General features: G+C 40.8%; 1 protein-coding gene and 1 long non-coding RNA gene across 3 annotated transcripts in view; one reads left to right on the forward strand and one right to left on the reverse strand.

Annotated features, from left to right (window-relative positions):
• zbtb8b (zinc finger and BTB domain containing 8B) overlaps positions 1-23,849 on the reverse strand; it is a 31,151-nt gene extending 7,302 nt beyond the window's left edge. The window contains exons 1-3 of one of the 2 annotated variants that reach the window (XM_063033591.1): positions 23,764-23,849; positions 21,600-22,572; positions 9,503-9,681 (exon numbers count right to left, since the gene is read on the reverse strand). In XM_063033591.1, coding sequence (XP_062889661.1) covers positions 9,503-9,681; positions 21,600-22,533 — 1,113 coding nt within the window. In that variant the 5' untranslated portion in view covers positions 22,534-22,572; positions 23,764-23,849. The remainder of the gene's footprint in view (positions 1-9,502; positions 9,682-21,599; positions 22,573-23,763) is intronic. The other variant, XM_063033590.1, reaches the window with a different exon arrangement.
• Positions 1,576-21,679, forward strand: LOC134338063 (uncharacterized). Its single transcript, XR_010016128.1, has 4 exons — positions 1,576-1,678; positions 8,515-8,629; positions 8,766-8,931; positions 21,591-21,679. It is a non-coding gene; the product is annotated as an uncharacterized LOC134338063 (long non-coding RNA).
• Positions 23,850-25,843: the final 1,994 nt, after the last annotated feature.

Consider the following 25,843-nt stretch of genomic DNA (forward strand, 5'->3'; position numbering starts at 1 on the left):
AGAATAAATTGATGGCAATATAGAGTCATGGAACATCTTTGGCCCATCTAGTCCATACTGAACTATTATTCTGCCTAGTCCCATAGACTTGCACCTGGACCATAGCCCTTTATTTCCAAATTTCTCTTTAGTGTTGAAGTCAATCCTGCGTCCAGCACTTCCACTGGCAGTTCATTCCACACTCTCACCACCCTCCCCTCACATAAAGTTTCCCCTCACGTTCCCCTTAGTTATTTCACCTTTCACCCTTAACCTCGTTCTAGTCTCACCCAACCTCAGTGAAAAAAGCCAGCTTGCGTTTACACTGTTGATACCTCTGCATCTGTAGACAAACCTAACAGTTTCCTCAAAGTTAATACTATCGAGTTAATCTTTCTCAAAAGTAGATAGAATTTTTTAAAGTTTGTGGTAAAAACAGATGTTTTTTGTTTAATAGTGCGCCTAGGATAGTTTCCTTTGTCAATAAATTGCTACTGAAGAGGCATGCAGGATCAGACTTGGTTATAGTATAAACTATGGCCACATTATAACGAGGTTCAGTGTTGACCGGAAAGAAGCAAGCTACAACTGGATGAGACTATTAGCCAAAATTGAACAGAACTGTAAAACATTAATAGGAAATATTTTCACATGTAAATGTAGAGCTTAGAAAAGCAGCAGTGTGAAGAAACTCCAAGATTCATGAGTAGATCAGGAGGAACTCAAACCTTAAACTATAGATAACTAAAGGACAGCTTACGTTTCAAACAGCTTTTTGGAATTTTTTGAAATTGTAACAGAATAGTGAAGAAAATTCACAGAATGTGTTTTAAAATTACCTTTAGAAAATCAATTCAACAAAATAAAAGGACGTTAGCATGGAATTTGATGATAGATTCCAGTAACTTTCAGGCAAAATAAATGACAGGCCTTCAGTTGTATTTTTTCCCCCTTCCTGCCCCTTCTTAAAAAAAATAGTCATTTCGGTACTTTCCCAATTTAGCACAATTCCTAATGGACAGCAATTTGGGAAATAATGACCAACTGTTTTTCCTTTAATGCATAGGAACACAAAGAACAGAAATCTATTTCCCATCCGTGCCCCCCTCCCCCACTGTCCCCAAGAAATGAATTCTGTTTTTACAGGAATCCATAAGTTGAAACAAAGCAAAGCATTGGTCCAATTCTCCTTTATTGTGGTGTAATTTTCTATGGTTCAAAGATTGCTTGGAAGTAGTGGAAGTTAGCCAGCATCACTGGAATCCTGTCACGACCTCAGGTCACGTATTCTGAGGGCTCCGAGTTTTTTGCTATTGTGTTTTTTTTGGTATTCTCTTCATTTTATTAATTATAACTATCTGTATTATTGCATTTTGTGATCTTTTTTAATGTATTATTGTTAGGTCTTCTCTAGTTTACATTTAAGTTGCAATTGTCCTTGATTTCTCCCAGTTAATTCTGAGACTTTGCAGGTGTCCAGTTAAGTATCTTTGAACTTTTACCTCTTACTAGAATAGTTACTTATTAGAATAGTTACTTGTTAGCTTGTAATTAGTCTGGGGTTTTATCAGCTGCTCACAGATTCTTTCATGCTCTGGAGTGTATTTATAGGGTCAGTGCTAGTTCGTTGTTGGTTTAGCTGTCCTGATCCTTGTCTCGTGAAGTTATGGCCAAGTAATTCTGTGTTATCCAAGACCTTGTAAGTTTTACTTTGTCCCTTTTGTTAGTAAAATTCCTAGTTTTGTTTAACCTTCCAAGTCTCTGTGTGATTTGGCATGTGGGTCTGAAAATGCAGCATGACAGTATGACTAAACAACCCCTGAATCTAGCAAGATTTGAATTTTGGTTAGCCCTGGCACTGCAAGACGTGGTAGTTGGCTGGCACAAAGAGATGCTGCAAGAGTTGGCGGTAGCCATCAAGACCTTCTCAGAGATCCATGGAGCCAATCTGTCAGGAACATCCCTGACCGAGCCAGATGGTGTTGAAAGGTTGCCCAATATCAAGTGCTTTGATAAGAATCCCTGATTCTGGTAAGATAGTTAAGAGTTTGGACATGGTGGCTTCTCAGGGGCCAACCACAGCTTTTTTTTCCTTTGCTAAATGTGTTTTTTAAGATTGCAAGACTAAACTAGACTCCAAGAACATGGGGTAAGCAGGTCCACCACATCAGTGAGTTGATTGGAGGAGCTGGCAGCATGTCTCAGTAGAGGAGTGGGCCTGAGTGCAGACCACCATGCTGGCTGCTACTCAAAGGCATTGGAGTTGGTGCATGAAGACTGTGCTGTGTAACTGGGTGATTATTTTTGATTTTTTTTTTTGCTATCTCAATTTCCTGTTGGACACTGATAATGTACGATGCTACAGGCCTGTGTCCCTAGTTCGGTGGTGAGACAGGCAGTGAGTAGGGTTGCCAACTTCCTCACTCCCAAATAAGGGACAAAAGTAGCAGTCAAATACGGGACCCTTGTGTTTACCCTGAGAAAGACTACCATGACCATGAAGCCTTGTGCGGGCACCTGCGTGTGCATGCGTGATGTGTGCTAATTTTTTTTTCTACAGATCGGTTTGGGCGATTCTGTTCAGGGAAACTACACCGTACATACATTATTTCTACGTTATATAGGCTGTGTATTTATCATATCATTCCTGCTTTTACTATATGTTAGTGTTATTTTAAGTTTTGTGTTATTTGGTAAGTTATTTTTTTGGGTCTGGGAACACTCAAAAATTTTTCCCATATAAATTAATGGCAATTGCTTCTTCGCTTTACGCCATTTCGGCACGAAAGGTTTCATAGGAACGCTCTACCTTAGCGGGGGAAATACAGGACAAGGGTGGTCCCGTATGGGACAAACCAATTGAGCCTAATATACAGGATATCCCAGCTAATACAAGACAGTTGGCGATCCTATAGGATACTTACTTGCCGGGTATGAAACCTTTCGACTTCAGAGGACAAATGGAGATGGGAAGTCACTGATGGCCAATGCTCCACGTAGGAGCCAAGGGCCCAAGTAAGTATCCTATAGCATATATATCACTCCTGTCAGGTAAGGCTCCAGTGTGGGCTACCCACACAGTTCCTTACCCACAACACCTTGGAGTAGCCCTTGTCGCCAAGCTCTACAGAGGACTGAATGAAAAGCTCATGGATGAACTGACAGCCCGTGAACTGGTTCAGGACCTCAATGGACTGATTAACTCGGCTATCCAACTCGATGATCAGATGTCTCAGCACCACAGGGAGCATCACGGTGAGTTCCCCAGATCAGGTTCCTCCTTTCCACATTCTCCACCCACATTTTCTAATCATCCAAGCTCCTCACCGCAAAGCCACAACCGAGCAGGCGTCGGAGCTGGGCAGAACCCGTCTCACCCCTGCTAAGCGGGACAGGAGATTGAGAGAGGGAGACTGTGCCTGTGTTGGAGAGAAGCAAGGCACTTTCAACCTACTGGTGCAGAGGTCAGAAACTCCAAGGGCCATCCAGTATCTGTGACTATCCCAAAGATACCGACTACGTCTGGGGTACATGTGCCCTCTTTATTTGCCGGGGGCAGCAAGGAACTGACCCTTCAATCATTTAGACTCCAACTCCACAGGTAATTTCTTTTCGATTTGGGTGTGGCCTGACAGACGGGAGTCCCAATCTCCAGGCTTGATCATCCTTTGAAAGGCATCGCTCTTGATGGTAGACCACCTGAGCAAGGAAAGGTGTCGTGTTTCAGAGCCCCTTTGCTTCAGATTTCACCTGGTCTATTCCCTGGGGTCCCCCTCGCCTTAGGGTATCCATGGTTATTGCAGCATGGCCCTGTTATAGACTGGTCTAATGGCAGTATCCTGGGCTGAGCTTCCAGCTATCTTGAGGACTACCTCCTAGAAGCTTCCCGAGTTCCCAAATCTGTCACCTGTGTTTCTGCATCTGCCTCAGATTCCGGCAAGATGGCAGTGTGACTGGTCGCTGCTGCTTTTACAGTGTCAACAAAAGAACGAAGTTCTGCTTGAACTTCGAATGATTGCAAGATCCTGCTGTACATTAAGAACTCGCAGTGCTGCAGGTCTACACCATCAGCAAGTTGCACGCTGGCGGAGATAATGAAGGAGCTGCCCAACCTGCTGCTGCCCAAGTTGACAGTCGTTTTACTTGCAATCGCAAGACCCCTTTGGACATTGCTAATCTGGTACGCCACATGTTTGATTAGCTGATTTATTGGATGAGAACAGGTAGATGGCGTGGGAGCTCCCTGGCTTCGGTCATGGTGAGTACTAGGCCTAAAGCCACTGTTTCACCTGTTTGCAGCCGCTGGAGTTTTCAGACAAAGCCGATGCACCTTACCAGAGGTCCAGAATGGAGTTGGCACTGCTCTCCCAGGCTTTTGCCTGGCAGAAGACGAGCTCTGTGATTGACTGCAGATTTTGGCAGCAATGGATGGACTTGGACCTCAAGCTGCAGGGTGCAGGGTCACTTGCTTTTCAGTCGCTAGAGGAGAGGCATTTGAGCCGTCGTGCTTTACCGGGGTAGCAGAGCGCAGTTGTGGTCGACTGAGGGGTCTGGACTATATACATTTGTCTGGTTGTGTTTTTTACTGATATTCTTTCTGCCTGTATATGCAAGGACTGGGCTTCTAAGCCATGGTATTGCCTAGCAGGTGACTGGGCTAGTTGAGAGATCTGTGGACCAGGAGGTCTGGACTATATTTATGCATATTCTGCACCGTTATATTTTACTGATATTCTACATGGGTTTGTTGGAGGAAAGATGAAGCCACACTCAGGTTGGAGGAACAACACCTTATATTCCGTCTGGGTAGCCTCCAACCTGATGGCATGAACATTGTCTTCTCAAACTTCCACTAATGCCCCACCTCCCCCTCATACCCCATTCGTTATTTATTTATATACACACATTCTTTCTCTCACTCTTTTTCTCCCTCTGTCCCTCTCATTATACCTCCCGCCCATCCTCTGGGTTTTCCCCCCCTCCTTTTCCTTCTCCCCGGGCCTCCTGCCCCATGATCCTCTCATATCCCTTTTGCCAATCAACTGTCCAGCTCTTGGCTCCATCCCTCCCCCTCCTGTCTTCTCCTATCATTTCCGATCTCCCCCTCCCCCTCCCACTTTCAAATCTCTTACTAACTCTTCCTTCAGTTAGTCCTGACAAAGGGTCTCAGCCTGAAACGTCGACTGTACCTCTTCCTAGAGATGCTGCCTGGCCTGCTGCGTTCACCAGCAACTTTTATGTGTGTTGCCCCTAATTAACAGTTTGAACTGTCACAAGGGAGCAAATGTTTCGCAAAACTGGACTAGAGGAACACTTACAATTTAATTTGCATTCATGAAGGGACAATTGAAAGATGGCCTTGTATACCCTGACAAGTCATTATGAATACTTGGTGATGCCCTTTGGTCTGGTCAATGCTCCAGCTGGCTTCGACATTTATTAATGAGATTCTGAGGGAAATGTTTAACAATTTCATGTTTGTGCTCCTGGATGACATTTTGATTTTTTTTTCTAACTCCTGAGCATGTAACACATACACAGGGCAGGTTCTTCAGTGCCTGTAAAAGAATTGCCTGTTTGTGAAATTGGGAAAGTGAGGTCCACATCCCAAAAATCTTTCTTGGGATTTGACATCCTTCCAGGAAATCTACTTATAGGCCCTCAAAAAAAAAGAAAAAACCCATGCAGTGCAAGATTGACCTCCACCTACTACTGTTAAACAAGTTGAATGGTTTTTAGAAATTTTTACAGGAGGTTTATTTGAAATTTTAGCTCAATAGCTAATCTTTTAAAATCTTTTATTAAATTAGTACACAATAGGTAAACCATGTAGACACTAATACACTGTTGCAATATAAATGTGCAAGGGATATTAATACAGAAAAAAAAGTTAGTACAAACAGTGCAGTTTAGATATAAAATAACAAGGTAATATAATAGTATACTAATTTTCCATACATATCAATAAAGAGAAGAAAAAACCCAAAAAAAACCCAAAAAAAACCCCCACCGTGCAACTAACCTAAAAAGCAAAGCAATGGGCTAACTAGGTATCAAGTAGACTTAAACAACTTAAAACAATCACGTCCTCAAACCCGACCTCCATTAAAAACAGTTAAAAAAGCAAGAAGGGAAGCTCAATAGCTAATCTGACCAAAATGACATTGGGTTTTCCATTGGTCCCCAGAGGCCAAGACATCTTTTAATGAGCTCGAGCCATGTTATTACTGCCCCAGTTCTGCATCCATCTGATCCTGAGTGACCCTTCATTGTTGGGGTAAATAACTCTAATGGAATGGGTGCCATTTCATCTCAGATCCACTGCTGGCCAGAAGTTGCATCCCCGTGCCTATTTTTTTTTTCCAAAATGTCTGTCACCTGCCGAGGTGAACCACAACATCAGGAATAGAGAATTCTTGGCAGTGAAGTTGGCACTAGAGGTGTGGTGGCATTCGCTTGAGGGGGCTAGGCACCCATTCATCGTCTGATCACACAATAAGGACTTGGCTTGTATTCAGGACGTGAAAAGACTGAATGCCTGGCAAGCCTGCTGGTCATTGTTTTTTTAAAAATTGTATTATAACATATCGTCCTTGGTTTAAAAATCAGAAATCCGATGTATTATCAAAACAATTCAAGCCCCCAGCTAAGGTGGAGAGGTTGGAACCCATTATACCAGTGAAAGATTAGTTCCCCTGTCTCATGAGATGTAGACACACAAGCCGGGCAAGCCCTAGAAGGGAATAACCAGGTTCCAGAAGGTGGTTCCCCCAGTGAATTATTTGTCCTGCCTGAGTTGCAATCTGAGGTTCTTAAACAGTGTCACACTTCTAAGGTGTCACCCCAGTACCTTGCAGACTCTACAGTTCTTTAAAAGATATTGGTGGCCCAGTACATAAGGACGTTAAGCCACTTGGGCAGGCTTGACAGCTGTGCCATTACTAACATCCTAATTCCCCTCCAAGGCCTTGTAAAACCTCTACCCGTTCCTTCATTCCCCTGGTCTCAGCTTTCTCTAGATTTTATTACCAGTCACATACCTTTACCACTATCTTAGTTGTAGTCAATAGGTTTTCCAAGGCTTGCTGACTCATTCCTCTAACAAGCTAGCATCAGCCCGAGACTGTAGAAATACTCATGCATCTGGTTTTCCCTATACATGGTTTTCCTACTGATTGTTTTGGACAAGGGTCTTCAATTCAGCTCCAAGTTCAAGCAACATTTTGCAAGCTGATTGGAGCCAACTCTAGTCTTCCTCAGGGGTTCTATCCTCTGACTAATGGACAGACAGAGGACAAAACAGGAACTGCAGTGCACCCTTTGCCTAGTGTCTGGTAATCCATCCTATTGGACTGACCAACTAATTTAGGCAGAGTTCATCCACAATACCCTTAAGCATTCATCATTTGGTAGGATCCCTTTCAAATGTTAATTCGGGTTTCGGCCTCCTCTCAGGAGGCAGAAGTTGGTGACCCCTCAGCTGAACAACTTGCTGTGAGGTGCAAACAAAGGTGGCTCAAGGTGAAATAGACTCTGGAAGATAGGTCAGCCAAGTGACAGGCCAAAGCCAGCAGAAACAGGCATCTGGTCTCCCCTTCTATACTAGTCAGTGGGTCTGGTTTTCAACTGAAGATCTTTCACTCTAACTAGAATCATGGAAACTAGCCCCTCCCTTTATCAATCCCTTTAAAGTCAAGAGGAAAATTAACCCAGTAACGTGTTACAACTTCTACGTTCTGAAAATTCATCCCACCTTTCATGTATCTAAATTGAAATCTTTACTTTGTAGCCCCTTGGTCTGTCTACAAAGTCCAAAAACTGCTCAATTTAAGGAAATTAAGGGGACAACCACAATACTTGGTATACTGGGAGGAATATGGTCCAAAAGAACTGTGGGTTACTTCCAGAGATTTTGGCTCCTGACCTTATTTCAGAATTCCACTTTATATCCAGATAGTCCTGGGCCGTCATGTGCTGGCCATGGGGTGAGTAGTTCTGTCACAACCTTGGGTCATTGGTAGGGTATTCTGAGGGTTCTAAGTTTTTTGCTGTTGGCTTTTTGTATTGTTTCATTATATTTAACTGTTGTTGCACTTCGGGTTTTTGGGTTATTGGTAGGTCTTCTCCAGTCCACATTTAAGTTGCAATTGTCCTTGATTACTTCCAATTAATTCTCAGATTTTTCAGGTGTCCAATTAAGTTCCCTTGGACTTTTGTTTCTTAATAGAATAGTTAATTGTTAGCTTGTAATTAGTGTGGGGTTTTATCAAGTGGATCACAACCTTGTTGTGGTTTGGAGGCTCGCGTGCCTCAATGACCCAGCGAGCCATGTTGGCTGGAGTCAAGACTTTGTATTTTGGCTCTTGGTAGGGTCACCCGTGCCAAACAGGTCAAAGAGTAGAGGACAGACCAAGAGTGGTCTACCAGTCTTCCAAGTTCAGGAATTCAACTCAGGGATAACAACCTTGACTAGTAAAACAATTATAATGGAAACAGGAATGAAGATTCCTTTTACATCCGAGTGTCTCTTACCAGGACTTGCATGACTGACAGCAGTGAAAATAGTGGAAACTACTGACACGAAGGCACACAGCCAGAGATGGAGGACTTTCACTGTTGCCCTAAATGCCAGTGGCATAGTGGACCGTAAGTAAGTTTATCAGCTGTGCAGATAGAAAGTGCAGTGCTAACCCCTCATCGGCTTGGTCATCCTGATCCTTGCCTAGTGACGTTCTGGCTGAGTTATCCAATAAATTCAGTTCTACTGTTTTGCTTTGTCTCTTTAGTTAACAAAATTCCAAGTTTTCTTTAACCCTTCCGAGACTCTGATTTTGTTCGTGAATTTGAAGATGCAGCATGACAGGATCCTAATCAAAATCAGTCAATCAAGGAAAGGGAGAACATATTAAAAATGGGAAGGCAATGAAGAGTGAAAATCTGAATAATTGACAGGTAATCTTGTGAAGATATTTGCTCACATTATTTAAATATATATCACCAGCATTTTGCATACAGACCTCTAACTCAGTGATATTCTATAAAGCATCTTTCAGAACTTTGTGATGTCTCAGAGCTTTCCACACAATTAATAAATGAACAGTCTTGATTACTATATTAGAAAAAACAAGGTAGCCATCTTACATTTAGGAAGATCCAATAAGCAACAGTACACTAATAACCAGACTGCATTTAAGTATTGCTTCAATCTAAATATTGGCAAGGAAAATTTTCTTACTCTTTATCAAAGTACTGCATGGGATGTTCTTCATCTCCTTGTGAGAGCTAATAAACCTTGGTCTAACTACTTATAAAGTCACCATTTCCAGCAGTTCAGCATTCCCTCAGTACAGTGTTCAAATCCATGGACACCAAGTGGCTCTTGTACACTAAGTTATAAATTACATTGTTAGATTTCATCAAGAAACCAACTACAAAAATATGGATGTTTTAAATCATGGGTTCATAACCGCACAATTGTTGGGAAGTGGGAAGAAATTGGTTCAATCGTAAGACCTTTACTCACACTTAAAGCATGACTTCGAAGATGCTCAAGTCTGGTGAATCTCTTTCCACAGGTCTCACAAGGGTATGGGCGCTCTCCTGTGTGGGAACGCATGTGTCGCTTCAGGATCCCTTTCTGCTTTGCTGTGTAGGTGCAAAATGGACACTTGTAGATCTTTTTTGGCACAATTATCCCATTCCCTAGGAATAGAAATAATCAAATATTGTAACAATGGAACAACTTAAAGGAGCTTAGGGTCAGAAATAAAGATAAATACTGTAGTCAAAAGAGATATTGAATATAAAGCACAAGAATAAATCCAACACACTACTTTCCTTGGTTCCACACATCCAATGTATCAGAGACGTGACAAAGACCTGATATCTCACTCTGTTTTGCACTGGCAACCAAGAATAATTTCTATCATATTAACTCCCCTTGAACACAATAGACAAGAATTCAATGCAAGAAACCTGCACAAATTCATTTAAATATCTGCTCTTTAAATACTGGATTGTGACCTCAACCATTTAATCTGGTAAATACTTAATCCAGTAATTCCAAAAATAAAGCCAAAAAGAGGCTTTAGTTTCCATATGACTGTGAAAGATTGATCTATCAAAGGCTTCCAGAACTCAAAGGGAAAACAAGAAATCACTAAATGAATGAGAAAATGCAAAAGGTTATTTAGGTAAGTCATCAAATAAGCAGATAAATACTGTTTTGAATTTCAGGTATTCATTGTTTGGATACAGATGCTTCCAAGAGGACCACAAACTTGTCATAGGGTGTTGAAGCTTTCATGCCTCAATGACCCGAGGAGCTATGTTGGCTGGAGTCAGGACCTTGTGCTTTGATTCTTGGGTAGGGTCACCCACGCCACACAGATCAAAGGGTAGAGGCCAGACTAAGAGTGGTCCACCGGTCCTCCAGGTTCAGCTTGGGGATAACAACCCTGACAGGTTTTTAAAAAAAAAAAATTGTTACGGAAACAGCAGGAAAAAAAGCTGCTCTAAATGCCAGCGGTGTAACAGGCAGTAACTAACAGAGGGAAAGAGCTTTGCTACATCAGGCTGTGGACAACAAAACAGGGTTGATGTGTGAGCAACACAGCAGCAGTGATCATAACTGAGTTTAAAGTCCATGTTGAAAGAAAACATCTGAAGCTTGCTTTTGTAGCTTGTCTCATATGCCCTTGAACTGCTATGCATCTTGAAATGGCAATTTCAGCCTTTCCCAAAGACTTCAACTATTTGTGTAGATTCTGGAATGGTTCTGGGAAGACTGGACAATTGCAAATGTCACTTCAATCCCTTCTTGGAGTGAGGCTGAAGAAAGGAAACTATAGGCCAGTTTGTCTGACTCCAGTGGTTGGGAAGATGTTGGGGTCGATTATCAAGGATAAGGTCTCAGGGTACTTGGAGGCACATGATAAAATAATCTGTAATTACCATAGCTTCCTCGAGGAAAAATCCTGGCCTGACAAATCTATTGGAATTCTTTGAAGAAACAACAGGATAGACAAAGGAGAATCGGTTGAGGTTGTGTACTTGGATTTTCAGGATGCTTTAGATAAGGTGCCACAGAAGAAGCTGCTTAACAAGCTAGGAGCTCATGGTAGTACAGGAAAGATTCTCACATGGATAAAGCAGTGGTTGATTGGCAGGAGGCGAAGAGTGGGGATAAAGGGAGCCTTTTCTGGTTGGCTGCTGGTGACTAGTGGTGTTCCACAGGGATCTACGTTGGACTGTTTTTTTTTGTTAGTTAGATGTCACTGATTTGTTTGATGGAATTGATGGCTTTGTTGCAAAGTTTGCAGACTATATGAAGATAGGTGAAGGGGTAGGTAGTTTTCAGGAAGTAGAGGATTAGACAGATTAGAACAGTGGGTAAAGAAAGGGCAGATGGAATACAGTGTCAGGAAGCGTATGTTAGAAGAAATAAAAATGTTAACTATTTTCTCAATGGAGAAAAAAATATAAAAAACAAGCGCAAAGGGAATTGTGAGTCCTTGTGCAGGATTTCCTAAAGGTTAATTTGCAAACTTAAAGCGTATGTTTCAAGAAGACTAGAATAAAAAAGCAAGGATGTAATGTTGAGACTTTATAAAGCACTGGTGAGGCCTCAGTTGGAGTATAGTGAGCAGTTTTGGGCCCCTTACCTCTAAGAATGTGCTGAAACTGAAGAGGGCTCAAAGAAAGTTCAGAAAATGATTCCAGGATTGAATGGCTTGTTATATGAAAAGTGTTTGATGGCTCTGGAGCTGTACTCACTAGAATTCAGAAGAATGGGGAGTGACCTCATTGAAATCTATTGAATGGTGAAAGGCCTTGATAGAGTGGATGAGGAAAGCATGTTTCCTATGGTGAGGGAGTCTAAGACCAGAGGACACAGCCTCAAAATAGAGGTGTCCTTTTAGAACAGATGAGGAGGCATTTCTTTAGCCAGAGAGTGGTGAATCCATCGAATTCTTTGCCACAGACGGCTGTCGAGGCTAAGTCATTGGTATATTTGAGGCAGAGGTTGATAGATTCATGATTGGTCAGAGCATGAAGGGATATAGGGAGAAAGCAGGAGATTAGGGCCAAAAGCAAAATTGAAATGATGAAATGGCAGAGAAAGCAACACACGAAGTTGCTGGTGAACGCAGCAGGCCAGGCAGCATCTCTAGGAAGAGGTACGTCCTGACGAAGGGTCTCGGCCTGAAACGTTGACTGTACCTCTTCCTAGAGATGCTGCCTGGCCTGCTGCGTTCACCAGCAACTTTGATGTGTGTTGCTTGAATTTCCAGCATCTGCAGAATTCCTCATGTTTGCGTTTTTAAATGGCAGAGAAAACTCGACAGACCAAATGACCTAATATTGCTCCTATATCTTATGGTAATTCCCCAGTTTCCTGATCTGGAATTCCCTATAAATTAGACCATTTAGTTGATGCTGCTTTTTTTTGATACTGCATCATCCTCTGACTCAAAGTGAGCAGTGATGTGGCACAGAAGTCGTTCAGCTCACTGTGCTTTTCCAATACTCTATTAAATGTCCTCAATTTGTACACAGCAGTCTGCTATTATCTACTTCAGAATTTTGAAGTCTAACAGTGAAATTATGCACCCAATAAATCCCAGTCTGGGTCACTGATTCATAGAAATGCATGAAAAATAACCTTGGCTTCAGAAGATGCAAATGGGAAAAATCTTTAAGTAGCAATTATATTTACATCATTTGCAGCTATAAGAGAACCAAATTATTGCCAATGTGACATCCATTTTCAGAAAGGCATACGATGTAATTATAGCCCACGTATTTTAACAGCTGCAGAAGGAAACATTTTGAAATCTTTCATTAAAGATGAATTTGCTTATTTAAGGGGAAAAAAATTAGAAGCAGCTGAATTTCTGAAAGCAAAATTAATGCTTACAATCATGAAATGGTCCTTCAAGGAAATGATACTATAGATGGGGGGGAAATAAATATAAGGAAAATCTTCTAAAAGTATTTGTCAAAGTCCCAAACAGAATATTACTGAAATTAAGGGAACTGTAGCAAACTGGATTGAAAACTGATCAGGAGAGGGGATACAGAAAGTTGAAGTGAAGGGTGGTTTTGCATATGAGACAGAAGTGATTAACCATAGCTCACACGGTTTTGTTTTGGATCACTGCTGTTCACTGTATACTTCAGTAATTTACACCTAAATGAAACTATGATCGAACTTGCCTATCATATTAGGATAGCAGACAACCTGAACAACACCAAAGAGCAAAGGAAGTTGTAAGCAGATACTGCCAAGATGGTTGAGTTGTAAAATAAATGGCAGATGTATACCACCTCATATTTGTTATATACTACTTTAGTTTTAACAACAACGGTCTTGAGGAGAAAAAAGTGGGCTATAAGGAAGGGAAAAAAGTTTTAGGAATGCATATGCACAGAACATTAAATACAACATGGATAATTTCCAACTGGGTTTAGTGGCAAGTTGGAAGCTTGTGTATGTTGCAATTTATCTTAGAAATACCAGGAACAATGTATCATTCCCAGATGCATCTACACATAGCATTTAATGCTACTAATCTAAGGGTTGAACAGATGAACTAGCATACAGCCTGAATCAAAGGGGGGGGGGGGGAGGAACAGTGGTAAGCACATAAAACACAAGTTTGTGGAGCAATCAATGCAAATAGCACAATGGGAAGTTCAATGAGTTCAGAAGGGAGGAAACAAAATGAAGGATGTATTAATGTGGTAGGGTGGAGAGGAAACACTCCCACGGAGCAGAAACCCTGGCATAGGCCTGATGGAAAGCCTCTGGTGTAAAACAAAAATGAACTAGTGTTGTTATCATTTGATTAGAGGACATTATGAAGTGATTTGATAAAATAGTCAATATTATGAAGGGTGGATAATGTAGACCATTCCCCAAACCACTCTTCCTTCAGTTAGTCCTGATGAAGGGTCTCGGCCTGAAACGTCGACTGCACCTCTTCCTACAGATGCTGCCTGGCCTGCTGCGTTCACCAGCAACTTTGATGTGTGTTGTTTGAATTTCCAGCATCTGCAGAATTCCTGTTGTTTGCATTCCCCAAAGGTACTCACTTAAAAATTCAGCCTTGGATTAGCAGCACTAAACAACACCCAGGATTTTGCCCCTGGGAGTCGAAGTGGAATATAGCACACGATTTAGTATATTGCACGTTCAATGCCACTGATCAAGGAGAAACTGCATCTGCTTTCTTGATGCTTGTAAAAGTTAATTTTCAAAACTCTCTACTCATCCCCATAATCCAGACTCTACTCTGTTACTTTAATATTAGACAGTGATGATTTGGTACGAGATTAAACAAAAGATTTAGAGCAAAGAGCAAGAAAAGCATTAAAGACACAGGTGACTATGGAATTCATGGCCAGGGTTATTATGGAACAATTTAATACAATATTATTGAAGCATCTGGGTACTATATTAGCCATAAAACAGAAATACACTCAGTGGTCACTTCATTAGGTACAGGAGGTATCTAAAGTGTGGCCACTAGGTGTATGTTCGTGGTCTTCTGTTGCAGTAATCCATCCACTTCAACATTCAATATGTTGTGCATTTAAAGATGCTCTTACGCACACCACTGTATATAACACATGGTTATTTGAGTTACTGTCTCTTTCTGGTCAGCTTGAACCAGTCTGGTCATTCTCCTTCGACCTCTCTCATGAACAAGGTATTTTTGCCCACACAACTACAGCTCACTGGATTTTTTTTTAAAAACACCATTCTCTGTAAACTCTGGAGCCTATAGTGCATGAAAATCCCAGGAGATCAACATTTTCTGAGATACTCAAACCACCCTGTCTGGCAACAACAAACATCCATTGTCAAAGTCACTTCGATCACATTTCTTCCCCATTCTAATGTTTGATCTGAACAACAACTGAGCCTCTTGACCATACCTGCATGTTTTTTTTTTGCATTGAGTTGCTGCCACACGACTGGCTGACTGGATATTCGCATTAACAAACAGGTGTACCTAAAAGTAGCTACTGAGTGCACAGTGTCAATTCATTTTGGTTGGCATCAACTACCTGATCAAATCTAGTTCTCCCAGCCAGATACAAACTGAAAACGCGACAGTAGCCCACAGGTGAGATTACAAAATGATTGAACGACTATTTATATCTCATAGATTCTTTGCCATTGACACTGCATTTCAGAACCCACTTATGTTTAAAATATTCATGACATCACAGAGTTTAAAAGGATTCCAACACACACAGGATGCTGGATGAACTCAGCAGGCCAGGCAACCTCTAAGGTAAAAAGTATAGTCGACATTTCGTGCCCGAGACCCTTCGGCAGGACTGAATCCTGTTGAAGGATCTCAGCCTGAAATGTCGACTATACTTTTCTTCCGTAGATGCTGCCTGGCCTGCTGAGTTCCTCCAGCATTTTGTGTGTGCTGCTTGGATTTCCAGCATCTGCAGATTTTCCTTTGTTTGTAAAAAGATTCCAACCAATTTACAGTCAGGACTTGTAAACAGAGTCCATTTCCATCATCAAATGGCATCCGTGAGAAACCTTTTCAAACTCTTGGTTATCACTCCAAAGACATCCATTGTTTTGTATTGTCAAGTGGTTATCAGTTAGATATGAACCTCAACAACCAACTATTAAACAAAATAGATCCTATTTGAGAATCAGTGCTGTCCTCCATCAAATTGCATATAATTTTACCACAGGAGTTACTGAATAACTCGGGGGTTCCAAGTCAGATTGTTGCAATCTCACTACCACTGTCAGATAAACCAGCCTGCATGATCAGACAAAGAAACGTTTAATCCATCCTAAAGAATTATATGCACTTCATTAATTAGATTTTCTTTATCAAATAGATCATACATTTTAAATTGGTATAAATTGTTGAATCAATTTACATTACTTGATCTTTAAAAAGAAATAGTCCTTGCTGATCACAGACATAATCTTAACATGAATTAAATTCCATAATTTTAAGAAACCACTTCAAGAGGCTCTTCCAAGAGTACCACAATCTTGTCATAGGATTTTGAGGCATGCAAGTCTGAATAACCCAGAGACCAATGCTTGATGCAGTCAGGACTTTATGCTTCAGCTCATGGTAGGGTCACCCATGCCAAACAGGTCAAAGGGTAGAGATCAGACTAAGAGTGGTTCACTGGTCTTCCAGGTTCGAGGGTTCAGCTCAGGGCTAACAATCCTGACTAGTAAACCAAAACTGTTACAGAAATAGCAATGAAGAATCCTCCACATCTGGGTGCGGCTGTGTTCCTCAGTCTCCACCTGGAACCTGCACGACTGACATAATGAACACTGCCAGCAATGGAGGACCTTCATTGCTGCCCTCATCGCCATCGGTGCAATGGGCAGTGGGAAGGTAGGTTCAAAAGGCAACATTGCACGTCTGTGGTACGTTCACCAATAGAACTAAAGTCATAACTTACTCCACAAACATCTACTATATCCTGCTTTTCAGTCTTCCCAGTTATTCTGGCTTCAACAGTGCAGTAATATGCTTGTAGTCTGACCAAGGTCTACAATTGGTTCCTTTTCTACTTTGGAAAGACACATTCAATCTACCATTAGTTTGGCATCATTAAAAAAAATTACCTGAATGAAAGACTTGGAAGACTCTCAAGTTAAGGGGCATACAAACAGGTGCAATCTATACACTTCCATCAAAACCCATTTCTTTTAATGGAAATTTACTTCTTTTTAAAGTAATTTTTGACTTTACTACACTACTGCACTTATTTTCATGCCTACAGTGGCAAGCAAATGTTTGGGTACCCCTGGTCAAAATTTCAGTTACTGTGAGTAGTTAAGTGAGTAGAAGATGAACTGATCTCCAAAAGTCATAAAGTTAAAGATGAAACATTCTTTTCAACATTTTAAGCAAGATTAGCGTATTATTTTTGTTTTGTACAATTTTAAAGTGGGGAAAAAGAGGAAAGGAGCACCATGCAAAGGTTTGGGCACCCCAAGAGATTTGAGTTCTCAGATAACTTTTACCACGGTCTCAGACCTTAATTAGCTTGTTAGAGCTATGGCTTGTTCACAGTCATCGTTAGGAAAGGCCAAGTGATGCAAATTTCAAAGCTTTATAAATACCCTGACTCCTCAAATCTTGTCCCAACTATCAGCAGCCATGGGCTCCTCTAAGTAGCGGCCTAGCACTCTGAAAATTAAAATAAATGATGCCCACAAAGCAGGAGAAGGCTATAGGAAGATAGCAAAGCATTTTCAGGTAGCCGTTTCCTCAGTTCATAATGTCATTAAGAAATGGCAGTTAACAGGAACGGTGGAGGTCAAGTTGAGGTCTGGAAGACCAAGAAAACTTTCCGAGAGAACTGCTCATAGGATTGGTAGAAAGGCAAATCAAAACCCCCGTTTGACTTCTAAAGACCTTCAGGAAGATTTAGCAGACACTGGAGTGGTGGTGCACGGTTCTACTATGCAGCAACACCTGCAGAAATATGACCTTCATGGAAGAGTCATCAAAAGAAAACTTTTCCTGCGCCCTCAACACAAACTTCAGCGTCAAAAGTTCGCAAAGGAATATCTAAACAAGCCTGATGTATTTTGGAAACAAGTCCTGTGGACTGATCAAGTTAAAATAGAACTTATTGGCCACAATGCGCAAAGGTATATTTGGAAAAGGGTGCAGAATTTCATGAAAAGAACACCTCTCCAACTGTTAAGCACGGGGATGGATCGATCACGCTTTGGGCTTGTGTTGCAACCAGTGGCACAGGGAACATTTCACTGGTAGAGGGAAGAATGAATTCAATTAAATACCAGCAAATTCTGGAAGCAAACATCACATCGTCTATAAGAAAGCTGAAGAAAAATAGAGGATGGCTTCTGCAACAGGATAATGATCCTAAACACACCTCAAAACCCACAATGGACTACCTCAAGAAGTGCAAGCTGAAGGTTTTGCCATGGCCCTCACAATCCCCTGGTCTAAACATCATCGAAAATTTGTGGATAGACCTCAAAAGAGCAGTGCATGCAAAACAGCCCAAGAATCTCACAAAACTAGAAGCCTTTTGCAAGGAAGAATGGGCGAAAATCCCCCAAACAAGAATTGAAAGACTCTTAGCTGGCTACAGAAACCATTTACAAACTGTGATACTTGCCAAAGGAGCTGTTACTAAGTACTGACCATGCAGGGTGCCCAAACATTTGCTTCGGGCCCTTTTCTTTTTTTGTTATTTTGAAATTGTAAAAGATGGAAATAAAAAAAAGTAATCTTGCTTAAAATATTAAAGAAATGTGTAATCTTTAACTTTATGCTTTTTGGAAATCAGGTCATCTTTTACTGATTTAGCTATTCACAGTAACAGAAATTTTGACTAGGGGTGCCCAAACATTTGCATGCCACTGTACCTTAGAAGATTAAAAAAAATGTCATGAAAGTGTATGAAAAGATCTGAAATGTTTCAAAATACCACACTAAGATGTGTGAGATTATAAATTACAATAGCATTTCTACATTGAGGTTTAGTATTTTTTTACTCCTGATGAAGTGTTTTGGCTCAAAACATTGACTGTTTACTTTTTTTCCATAGATGTTGCCTGATCTGCTGAGTTCCTGCAACGTTTTCTGTGTATTACTTAGGTTTTTTTTAAATTGGGAAAATTCAAGCTTATTATAATCATAACCAATATATAATTGTGTCTATGAATGTAATTCTCATCTTGGTTTATAAATTCCTCCTCAGCCTCACTCCCTTCTCTTGCTCTAATCAACCCCGGTACTATCAATATACGTCATCTATTTTCTGGTCTCTTGAATATTCCTGAAACTAATTGCTCTGTCATCACCTCATGAAGATGTTCTTTATAACCAACTTTGACCAACCTCTGGTCATCTGCATGAACATATCCCTTTGTCGTATCATGTTCAGATGATATTTTGTTAAACTATCTAAAAAATGAGAATTGTTGCTATTATAATTGATAGCTGGTTACAAACAGGTGACAATTAACATAGTGGCCAAGGAACCTTCTTGGGATTGTATTAATATTTGAGACAAGACTGTTTACCAGTGGGCCATACGTTAGTTTTTTTGTGCAAGTCAGGGGTTGGGCATTTGGGGTTTGATGTTCTTGTTGTCACTTTCTGTGTGGGCGATCTGTTCATTTTTTTGTGAGGGTGGGGGTAGGGGATTTGGATTTTGAGAGTTTTTGTTTTACCTTTCTCTGTCTGTGTCTGTCTGTCTGTCTGTCTGTCTGTGTGTGTTGGGGGGGGGGGTTGATGTCTTTTCTTTCAATGACTTCCATGAGTTTTCTTGTTTTGTGCCTATCGGGAGAAGACGAAGCTCAGAGCTGCATTCTGCAGACATACTTTGATAATATGGTGAATTCGACTTCGACAGTATTGTCCCATACAAAGGAAATGGTGGTTGGAGTGGAGCAGGAGGGGTGAAAATGGAAGTGTGGGATTGTACTACCTATTGTTTTAGATAGGAAACTGTTTTAGGAACCAGCTGTGATGGGCTGAATGACCTCCAATTTTTCAATCAAATCCGAGTAGGGATAACCAGTGAACCTTTAAATTGGCAAAACGTGACTGACAGTGTTCTTCTCAGAATCTGGAAAGGGCTACAGCTTTTCATTATATTAGTAAGTGACCGAGCTGAAGGAACAGATATTAGAAAATCTACGATTATCAATGGCACCGGATTTGTTGGAGAATAATGTAGTGTAGAGCAAAGTACAAAGTTGCAAAGAACTTTGGAGGTTCAGTGAAGAGCTTAACATTGTCGCAGGTGGAGGTCAATGTGAGAGAATACAAGATCACTTGAATTTGGCAACGCTTGGAATATTTATTAAACAGCTGGTAGTTAGAAATGAACGATCAGAATTGGGAGCCCACATTTAGAAGAAACAAAAACATACTATGTTCTTTTAAAAAATAAAGTTTAGTGGAATCTTGGCTTTTATCTCAAGTTTGAATTACCAAGGAATGACAGCTGAATTGAGTTCCAAATTGCATCCCATCTGGAATACGTGTTCAGTTTAGAGTTTTAAATCTTTGTGATTTTCTACTCCAGAGGGTTGTGGGTGTACTTTAGGTGCAGTAGATTCCAGATAATTGGGCCACGAGTTAATCGGGGCAGCCACTTATTTGAGACCACTCTTAAAGAACAAAAACCAATCGAGAAAATAGCTGGGGTTCTCTTCGTTTATTTGGAACACTTTGTCACTTTGTTTACGGGGTAGGAAACTTGCTGAAGAGTTTCTAACTAGCATTAGTCACGTGCACTTTGTAGCCATTAGCCACAACACCATGCTTCCAGCAAACTGTTTTTAAAAAGCATTAGTTCCATGTGTTTTGTCACTGAGTTGGGAAGAAATAAGCAACAAGACAATTCAGAACTGTTTTGTTCACTGCAGTTTCAAACATTCCAGCTTGGAGATGCCAGAAACAGCTGGGAGTGAAAATGAAATGATTTCACTACTTCAAAAACTTAGAAACTACAAAAAATTTTCAAGGTATCGAATTCTGCACCTTTCCTACTTTGAAAGTAAGATCTTGAATGTTAAAATGAAAATGAGTGTTAGGAGGATGCAATTATCAATAGCATTGTATGAAGGCAGTCCAATATCTGCATTGATTTGGTTCATTTCCAGTCAAAAGAATGTAACATGGATAAATTCTAAGTAAGAAGAATTAATAAACAGTTTTATAGTATTATCATACTATTGGGGGTGTTCATTTAAATACATAATTTGTTGCTCACTCACGTTTTTTTTAATACCTTTCTAACTATTTCTATGAAACTTTGGCAACTGCTTAATTGGGCCAAAATGTACTGCTCCCATGTGTCCCAATTAACAAGAATCAACTGTATAGTCAAAACCAAATTCAATAGATCTTCAGACATTAAGGATAGAGGCAAAGTGGACGAGGTACAAACCCAGCCATAATTTTAATGAATGGCCTGATAGACTTAAGGGGCAGCACAATCTGTTCCTGCTTCTGGCAGAACAGGAAAAAACTCCACCCACTCTCCCTCCATCGTAGCCACGCAGTCACTTGTTGATTTGGGGAAATGCAGAGAATGTATTCAATTTGTGGGCTGGTGCCCAGATAACATTTTGTGGGGAAATACTGATTCGCCCAAAGCACCAGACACTCTCATACACCATCACAAGAGAGTAACCTTGATGACACCTGAGGAATTTAAATTGTGACGCAAAACCTATGCTACGAACACAGAATGCTGGAGGAACTCAACAGATTAGGCAGCATCTATGGAGGGTAAGAAACAATCAATGTTGCAGGCCGAGACCCTGTATTTGAATATGTGGATTGTCACACAAAAAAAAACAACTGGTGCCACTTATACAATCCAAAACTAACATGGCTGATGTTTTGAAATATACCAGCATTTATTTTAGTATTACATTAGTTTCACTAAGGTGTAGGTGCTATCGAAATAGTCAATTACTCCCAGATTTTTTGTGGAGAATTTCCAATCTGAATCTTAGTATTTGTCTAAGATAGTTATGTATTGCATCAAAGGATGCAATGTTTCTAACGAAAGTTCTGCATTATGTTATGCTGTTGCAGTGATCTCACCTGCATCTTCCCCATACCAATCGCTCTGGACATCCATCATATTCGAGAAGGTGCCCCCTCCATCCTCCGGACGCCCCCCACGGGAAAAGTGCTGCATGATGTCATCTTTCCGCTGGACATTTCCTGTCCTCAATAAAACTTCCAGGAATTGTTTCATCTGGTAATTCTCATAAGCTATCTCCATGGCTGGGGCAGACTGCAGCCGCTCCTCGGTCTGATCTGTGGCAGACGGTGTAAACTGTCGGAACCGCTCAACCGATCCCACTTCATCCTCGTCGAATTCAACCTTCGGTTCTGGAAGCTTGGGTAGCGATGGAGGATGAACTTTCTCTGGAGAAAGATTATCTTGATCCTTTTGTGCAAGATCCATGGGATGATAAGTACTGCATTCATTCCAGTTAAGTCCTTTATTATTCTCCGGGCTTGCCTCTTTCTGTTGTTGAACTGTCGGAACAGGGTTTGGACATTGATTCCGACAGAAGGACACGGCATCTCCAAAGGCATTTATATTATTTCCATTCTCCACATGACTGCAATCATCATCCTTTTCATCTTTCACACAGATGTCAAGAGAAGATCTAATATACAACTTGCAAAAGCTGACCACATCCGTCATCTGTAGATAACTAGCAGCCGACATTACTTCAATAACATTTTTACTGCAAAGGTTCAACTTTCCAGAATAAAGGAAGTCCAGAATAATTGAAAAGGCCTCAGATGTGACAATGTCCAACGAAGCAGTGCTAGGGCGTCCACTATCGTGGATATAGTGAATTAACAAGGCCCTGAAGTAGCCGCTGTTAGCAAATAGAATGTTCCGGTGAGCTTTGAAAATTCTTCCCTCCACAATTATGCTGCAGTCACAGAAGAAGTCCTGCTTACGCTGCTCATTTAGTTCTCCCAGAAGTTTAGTATAATACGATGTGATCTCCATCTTTCATGAGCAGGACTTTGTCAAAAGGTATTTCTTTACCTGTAGAAGAAACAAAAGTCAAGAGCTTTCAAAAATAAACAGTGGGTTCCACAATAAAGCAGCAACAGAAAGAATTACCCACTTGGCCCTTGGTGTCAACAATAAATCACAGACCAAGCTCTCCTTTTTTTCCCCAGAATAATTTACCAATGGTGGAAAAACCCTTAGATATCAAATAACCAGGAGGAAAACAAAGTTTATTTATCTAGCCGCAAAAATGCACTTAAACCATTATAAAAGAGAGCATTCCACTTCAGCTTTCTATACAGCTCCTGCATTAGAATGACAGTTCACTAACTACTTATTAGAAGCTAAATAAAATCTAAACACTCTGAAGGAAACTGCAACGTTTAAATTATAATTCAGGTTAAGAGACCCACAAAGGCCCAATTAGCACCAGAGAAACTTTCATTTTAAAGTGCTTGACCTGCATGGATAGGTAAGAGTAAAATAAATGAATTCCTGTAACTCCAGATAAAAGATTTAAACTGCATCAAATATTGAGCAAACTGATTTTTTTAAAAAACTGATTGTTATCATGTAGACGCAGTATGCATTGTTGACAAAAACACAGTGACTCATAACATTAGGTAGCACCACTATTTTAAATAGTACTATTTTCATTCATAAATACACATCTTGCATAAAAAATGCTTTCAGGCAATGAACTGCCATCATCAAGAAAAGCTGCATTGTTTTTTTTAAGTTGCTATTGGGTTCCATTAACTCTTTACCCCAGTTTCACATTAAAAGCTGATAGAAAATATCAGGCATTAACAATAGCTGAATACTGTTTAGCAAATGAAGGTCTAAATTTTGAATACTATTCATTAGCAGTACTCAGGAAGCTCAACTAGGCTATTGTTTCAGGTTCTGTTCTGATAGACTAATTTTTTTCCCCAAAAAAATAATTGGTTCAAGGCTCTTTTTTATGACGTCACAGATTGCTTTTGAGCCAAGAAGAAACCTTCAAAAAAAATAAACTTCCTATAAAATAGCAGGCACAAAAATAAATTGTGCCAAGAATTAGACGTTGAACCATTTCAGTGGTTATAACTGTTCTGCTGCAACACAGTTCCCAATGAATACACCAAGAGGTCAGAGCTTAGGGTTACAATCTCTAATTCTGTTTAACGGACATCCCTCAAAACTCAATTGTAATATCATAAAATCGTTAAAACCCAGAATTACCTATTTCTTTCTGTATTTACCTTTCCACCTTTTAATCAAGGCAGAGATCAAACCGATGCCCACACGTCCTGCCAACCTAATTTTACACCGGAAATCGCGGCGTACATATTGATTGACATTCGCACACACCACTTAGAAGCCAGGCCTAGTACCGTAGCGAATGGAAAACAAGATAGTGGGCGGGATAATTGAGCTGCCAAGTTAGGTTACACTGGCTGAAGGTCTACGCGCGTGCGCATAATTCTACATTTGGGAGTTGGAGTTTCCTCCAGATTATTTGCCAGGGTTAAACCGTGTCACGGGAACTACAGTTCCCAGGGTTCCGTGCGCCAAATCACCCCCCCCCGGTCCACGTCAATGGAATGACAAGTGGCCGGCGTCCGTTGATGGTTTCCGTTCTGTTCGTTGATGTTAAGCAGGGCGACTGGCCTAATTTTCAGCTGACAGGGTCAGCTAATGCAGTGTGCTTTGGAGGGAACGAGGACTGACAGAAGCGACCCTCCTCCTTGGTCCCATTCAGCGCGGTCCTGGATTGTCATTCCTCCTGAAGGCTGCGAATGCGCCAAATTCACCAGCGATCCCGCAGTTGCGCCCTCTTTTAGTGTGCTGGGTGTTGTTCTGGTGTTTGTACCAGCGACAGCAATACCCTGCCTCCCAACGCGTCGATGTCCAAACCCCTTTTGTGTTGAGAAGTTGCATTCCACTCTATACAGCTGTGTATGGTCAATTAACCTGGGCTAACTAGTAACTTAAAAGCTGTTAGGGCCTTCATTATTTTCTTATTGGCAGGTTTATTTAACACATTGGGATCAAGAGCCGGCTAGTTGGCGCTGCCTGTCCCGCTATTCAATGAACGGTATGTCACTGGACCAAGATTTAAAATTTATACATTTGACTGCTTGTGATATTTATTTCTAAGTGTTTACAGATTAGGTACAATGTAGATATATTTACCAGTTCACTAATATATTTAGCCATCCTCTTTGCATACCACTTGACTCCACTCTATTTTAAATGGCTTGTTAAATTTGGCCTTAAAGTATTCGATGACTCTGTCTCCATTGATCTGGGGTATAGACTGCAAAAGATTCAGACCCCTCTGAGAAAAGAAACTCCTCATCATTTTCAGCTGAAATGAAGGATCCTTTATTCTGAAGTGATGCTCTCTACTTCTAGTTATCTCTGTAAAGGGAAACATCCACTTAGCATCCAGCCCATCAATTCCCCCTCAGAATCATAGGTGTATTAGTTCAGCTTTCATTCTTCTATAGTTCAATAGGTTTAGGTCAATCACCTCAGCCTCCATTCATATGTGAATTCCTGTATGAATCAAACAAGTGGATAGTAACAGAGGAAAATAGAATGCATCAAAAAATTTAAATCATCTCTTTCCATTTCAGCTAGGTACCCTCCAACCTGATGGCATCTTCCAGTGAGCAATTTAATCCCCTAGGTGTACCCTCCTCTATACCCCACTGACCTTTCACTTCTCACCTACCCATTACTTCCCTCAGGCCCCCTCCTCCTTCCCTTTCTTCTATGGTCCACTCTCCTCTCCTATCAGATTCCTTCCTCTCCAACCCTTGACCTTTCCCACCCATCTGGCTTCACCAATCACCTTACAGCTAGCCTCTTTCCCCTCCCCCCCCCACCTTTACATTCTGGCATCTTCCTCCTTCCTTCTCAAACCTGAGGAATTATTCATTTCCATAGATGCTGCTTGACCTGCTGAGTTCCTCCAGTGTTTTTGCGTGTGTTGCTTTGGATTTCCAGCATCTGCAGACTTTCTCATGTTTGAAATCATCTCAATTTTGTGTTGTCATTGCATTTGTTTGTTCTTACATAGGGTTTTTTTTGACAAAATGTGGTGGTTTTACGAACCAAATATACAAAAAATATTAACCTAACTAATACAAGTTGAAGTAGTTTTACTGAAATTGAAGTAGTGGACCCAGACCCTCTCTTGAAAAATTCACATCAGACTGAATTGCATAAAATATCTCTACAGCAGAGTAAGAAAACTAATGTTTTCAGTGACATCATATGAATGGAATTGGTTTATGTATCAAGGTACAGTGAA

This window comes from Mobula hypostoma, chromosome 26, assembly GCF_963921235.1.
Source record: "Mobula hypostoma chromosome 26, sMobHyp1.1, whole genome shotgun sequence".
In the NCBI taxonomy this organism is placed as follows: domain Eukaryota; kingdom Metazoa; phylum Chordata; class Chondrichthyes; order Myliobatiformes; family Myliobatidae; genus Mobula; species Mobula hypostoma.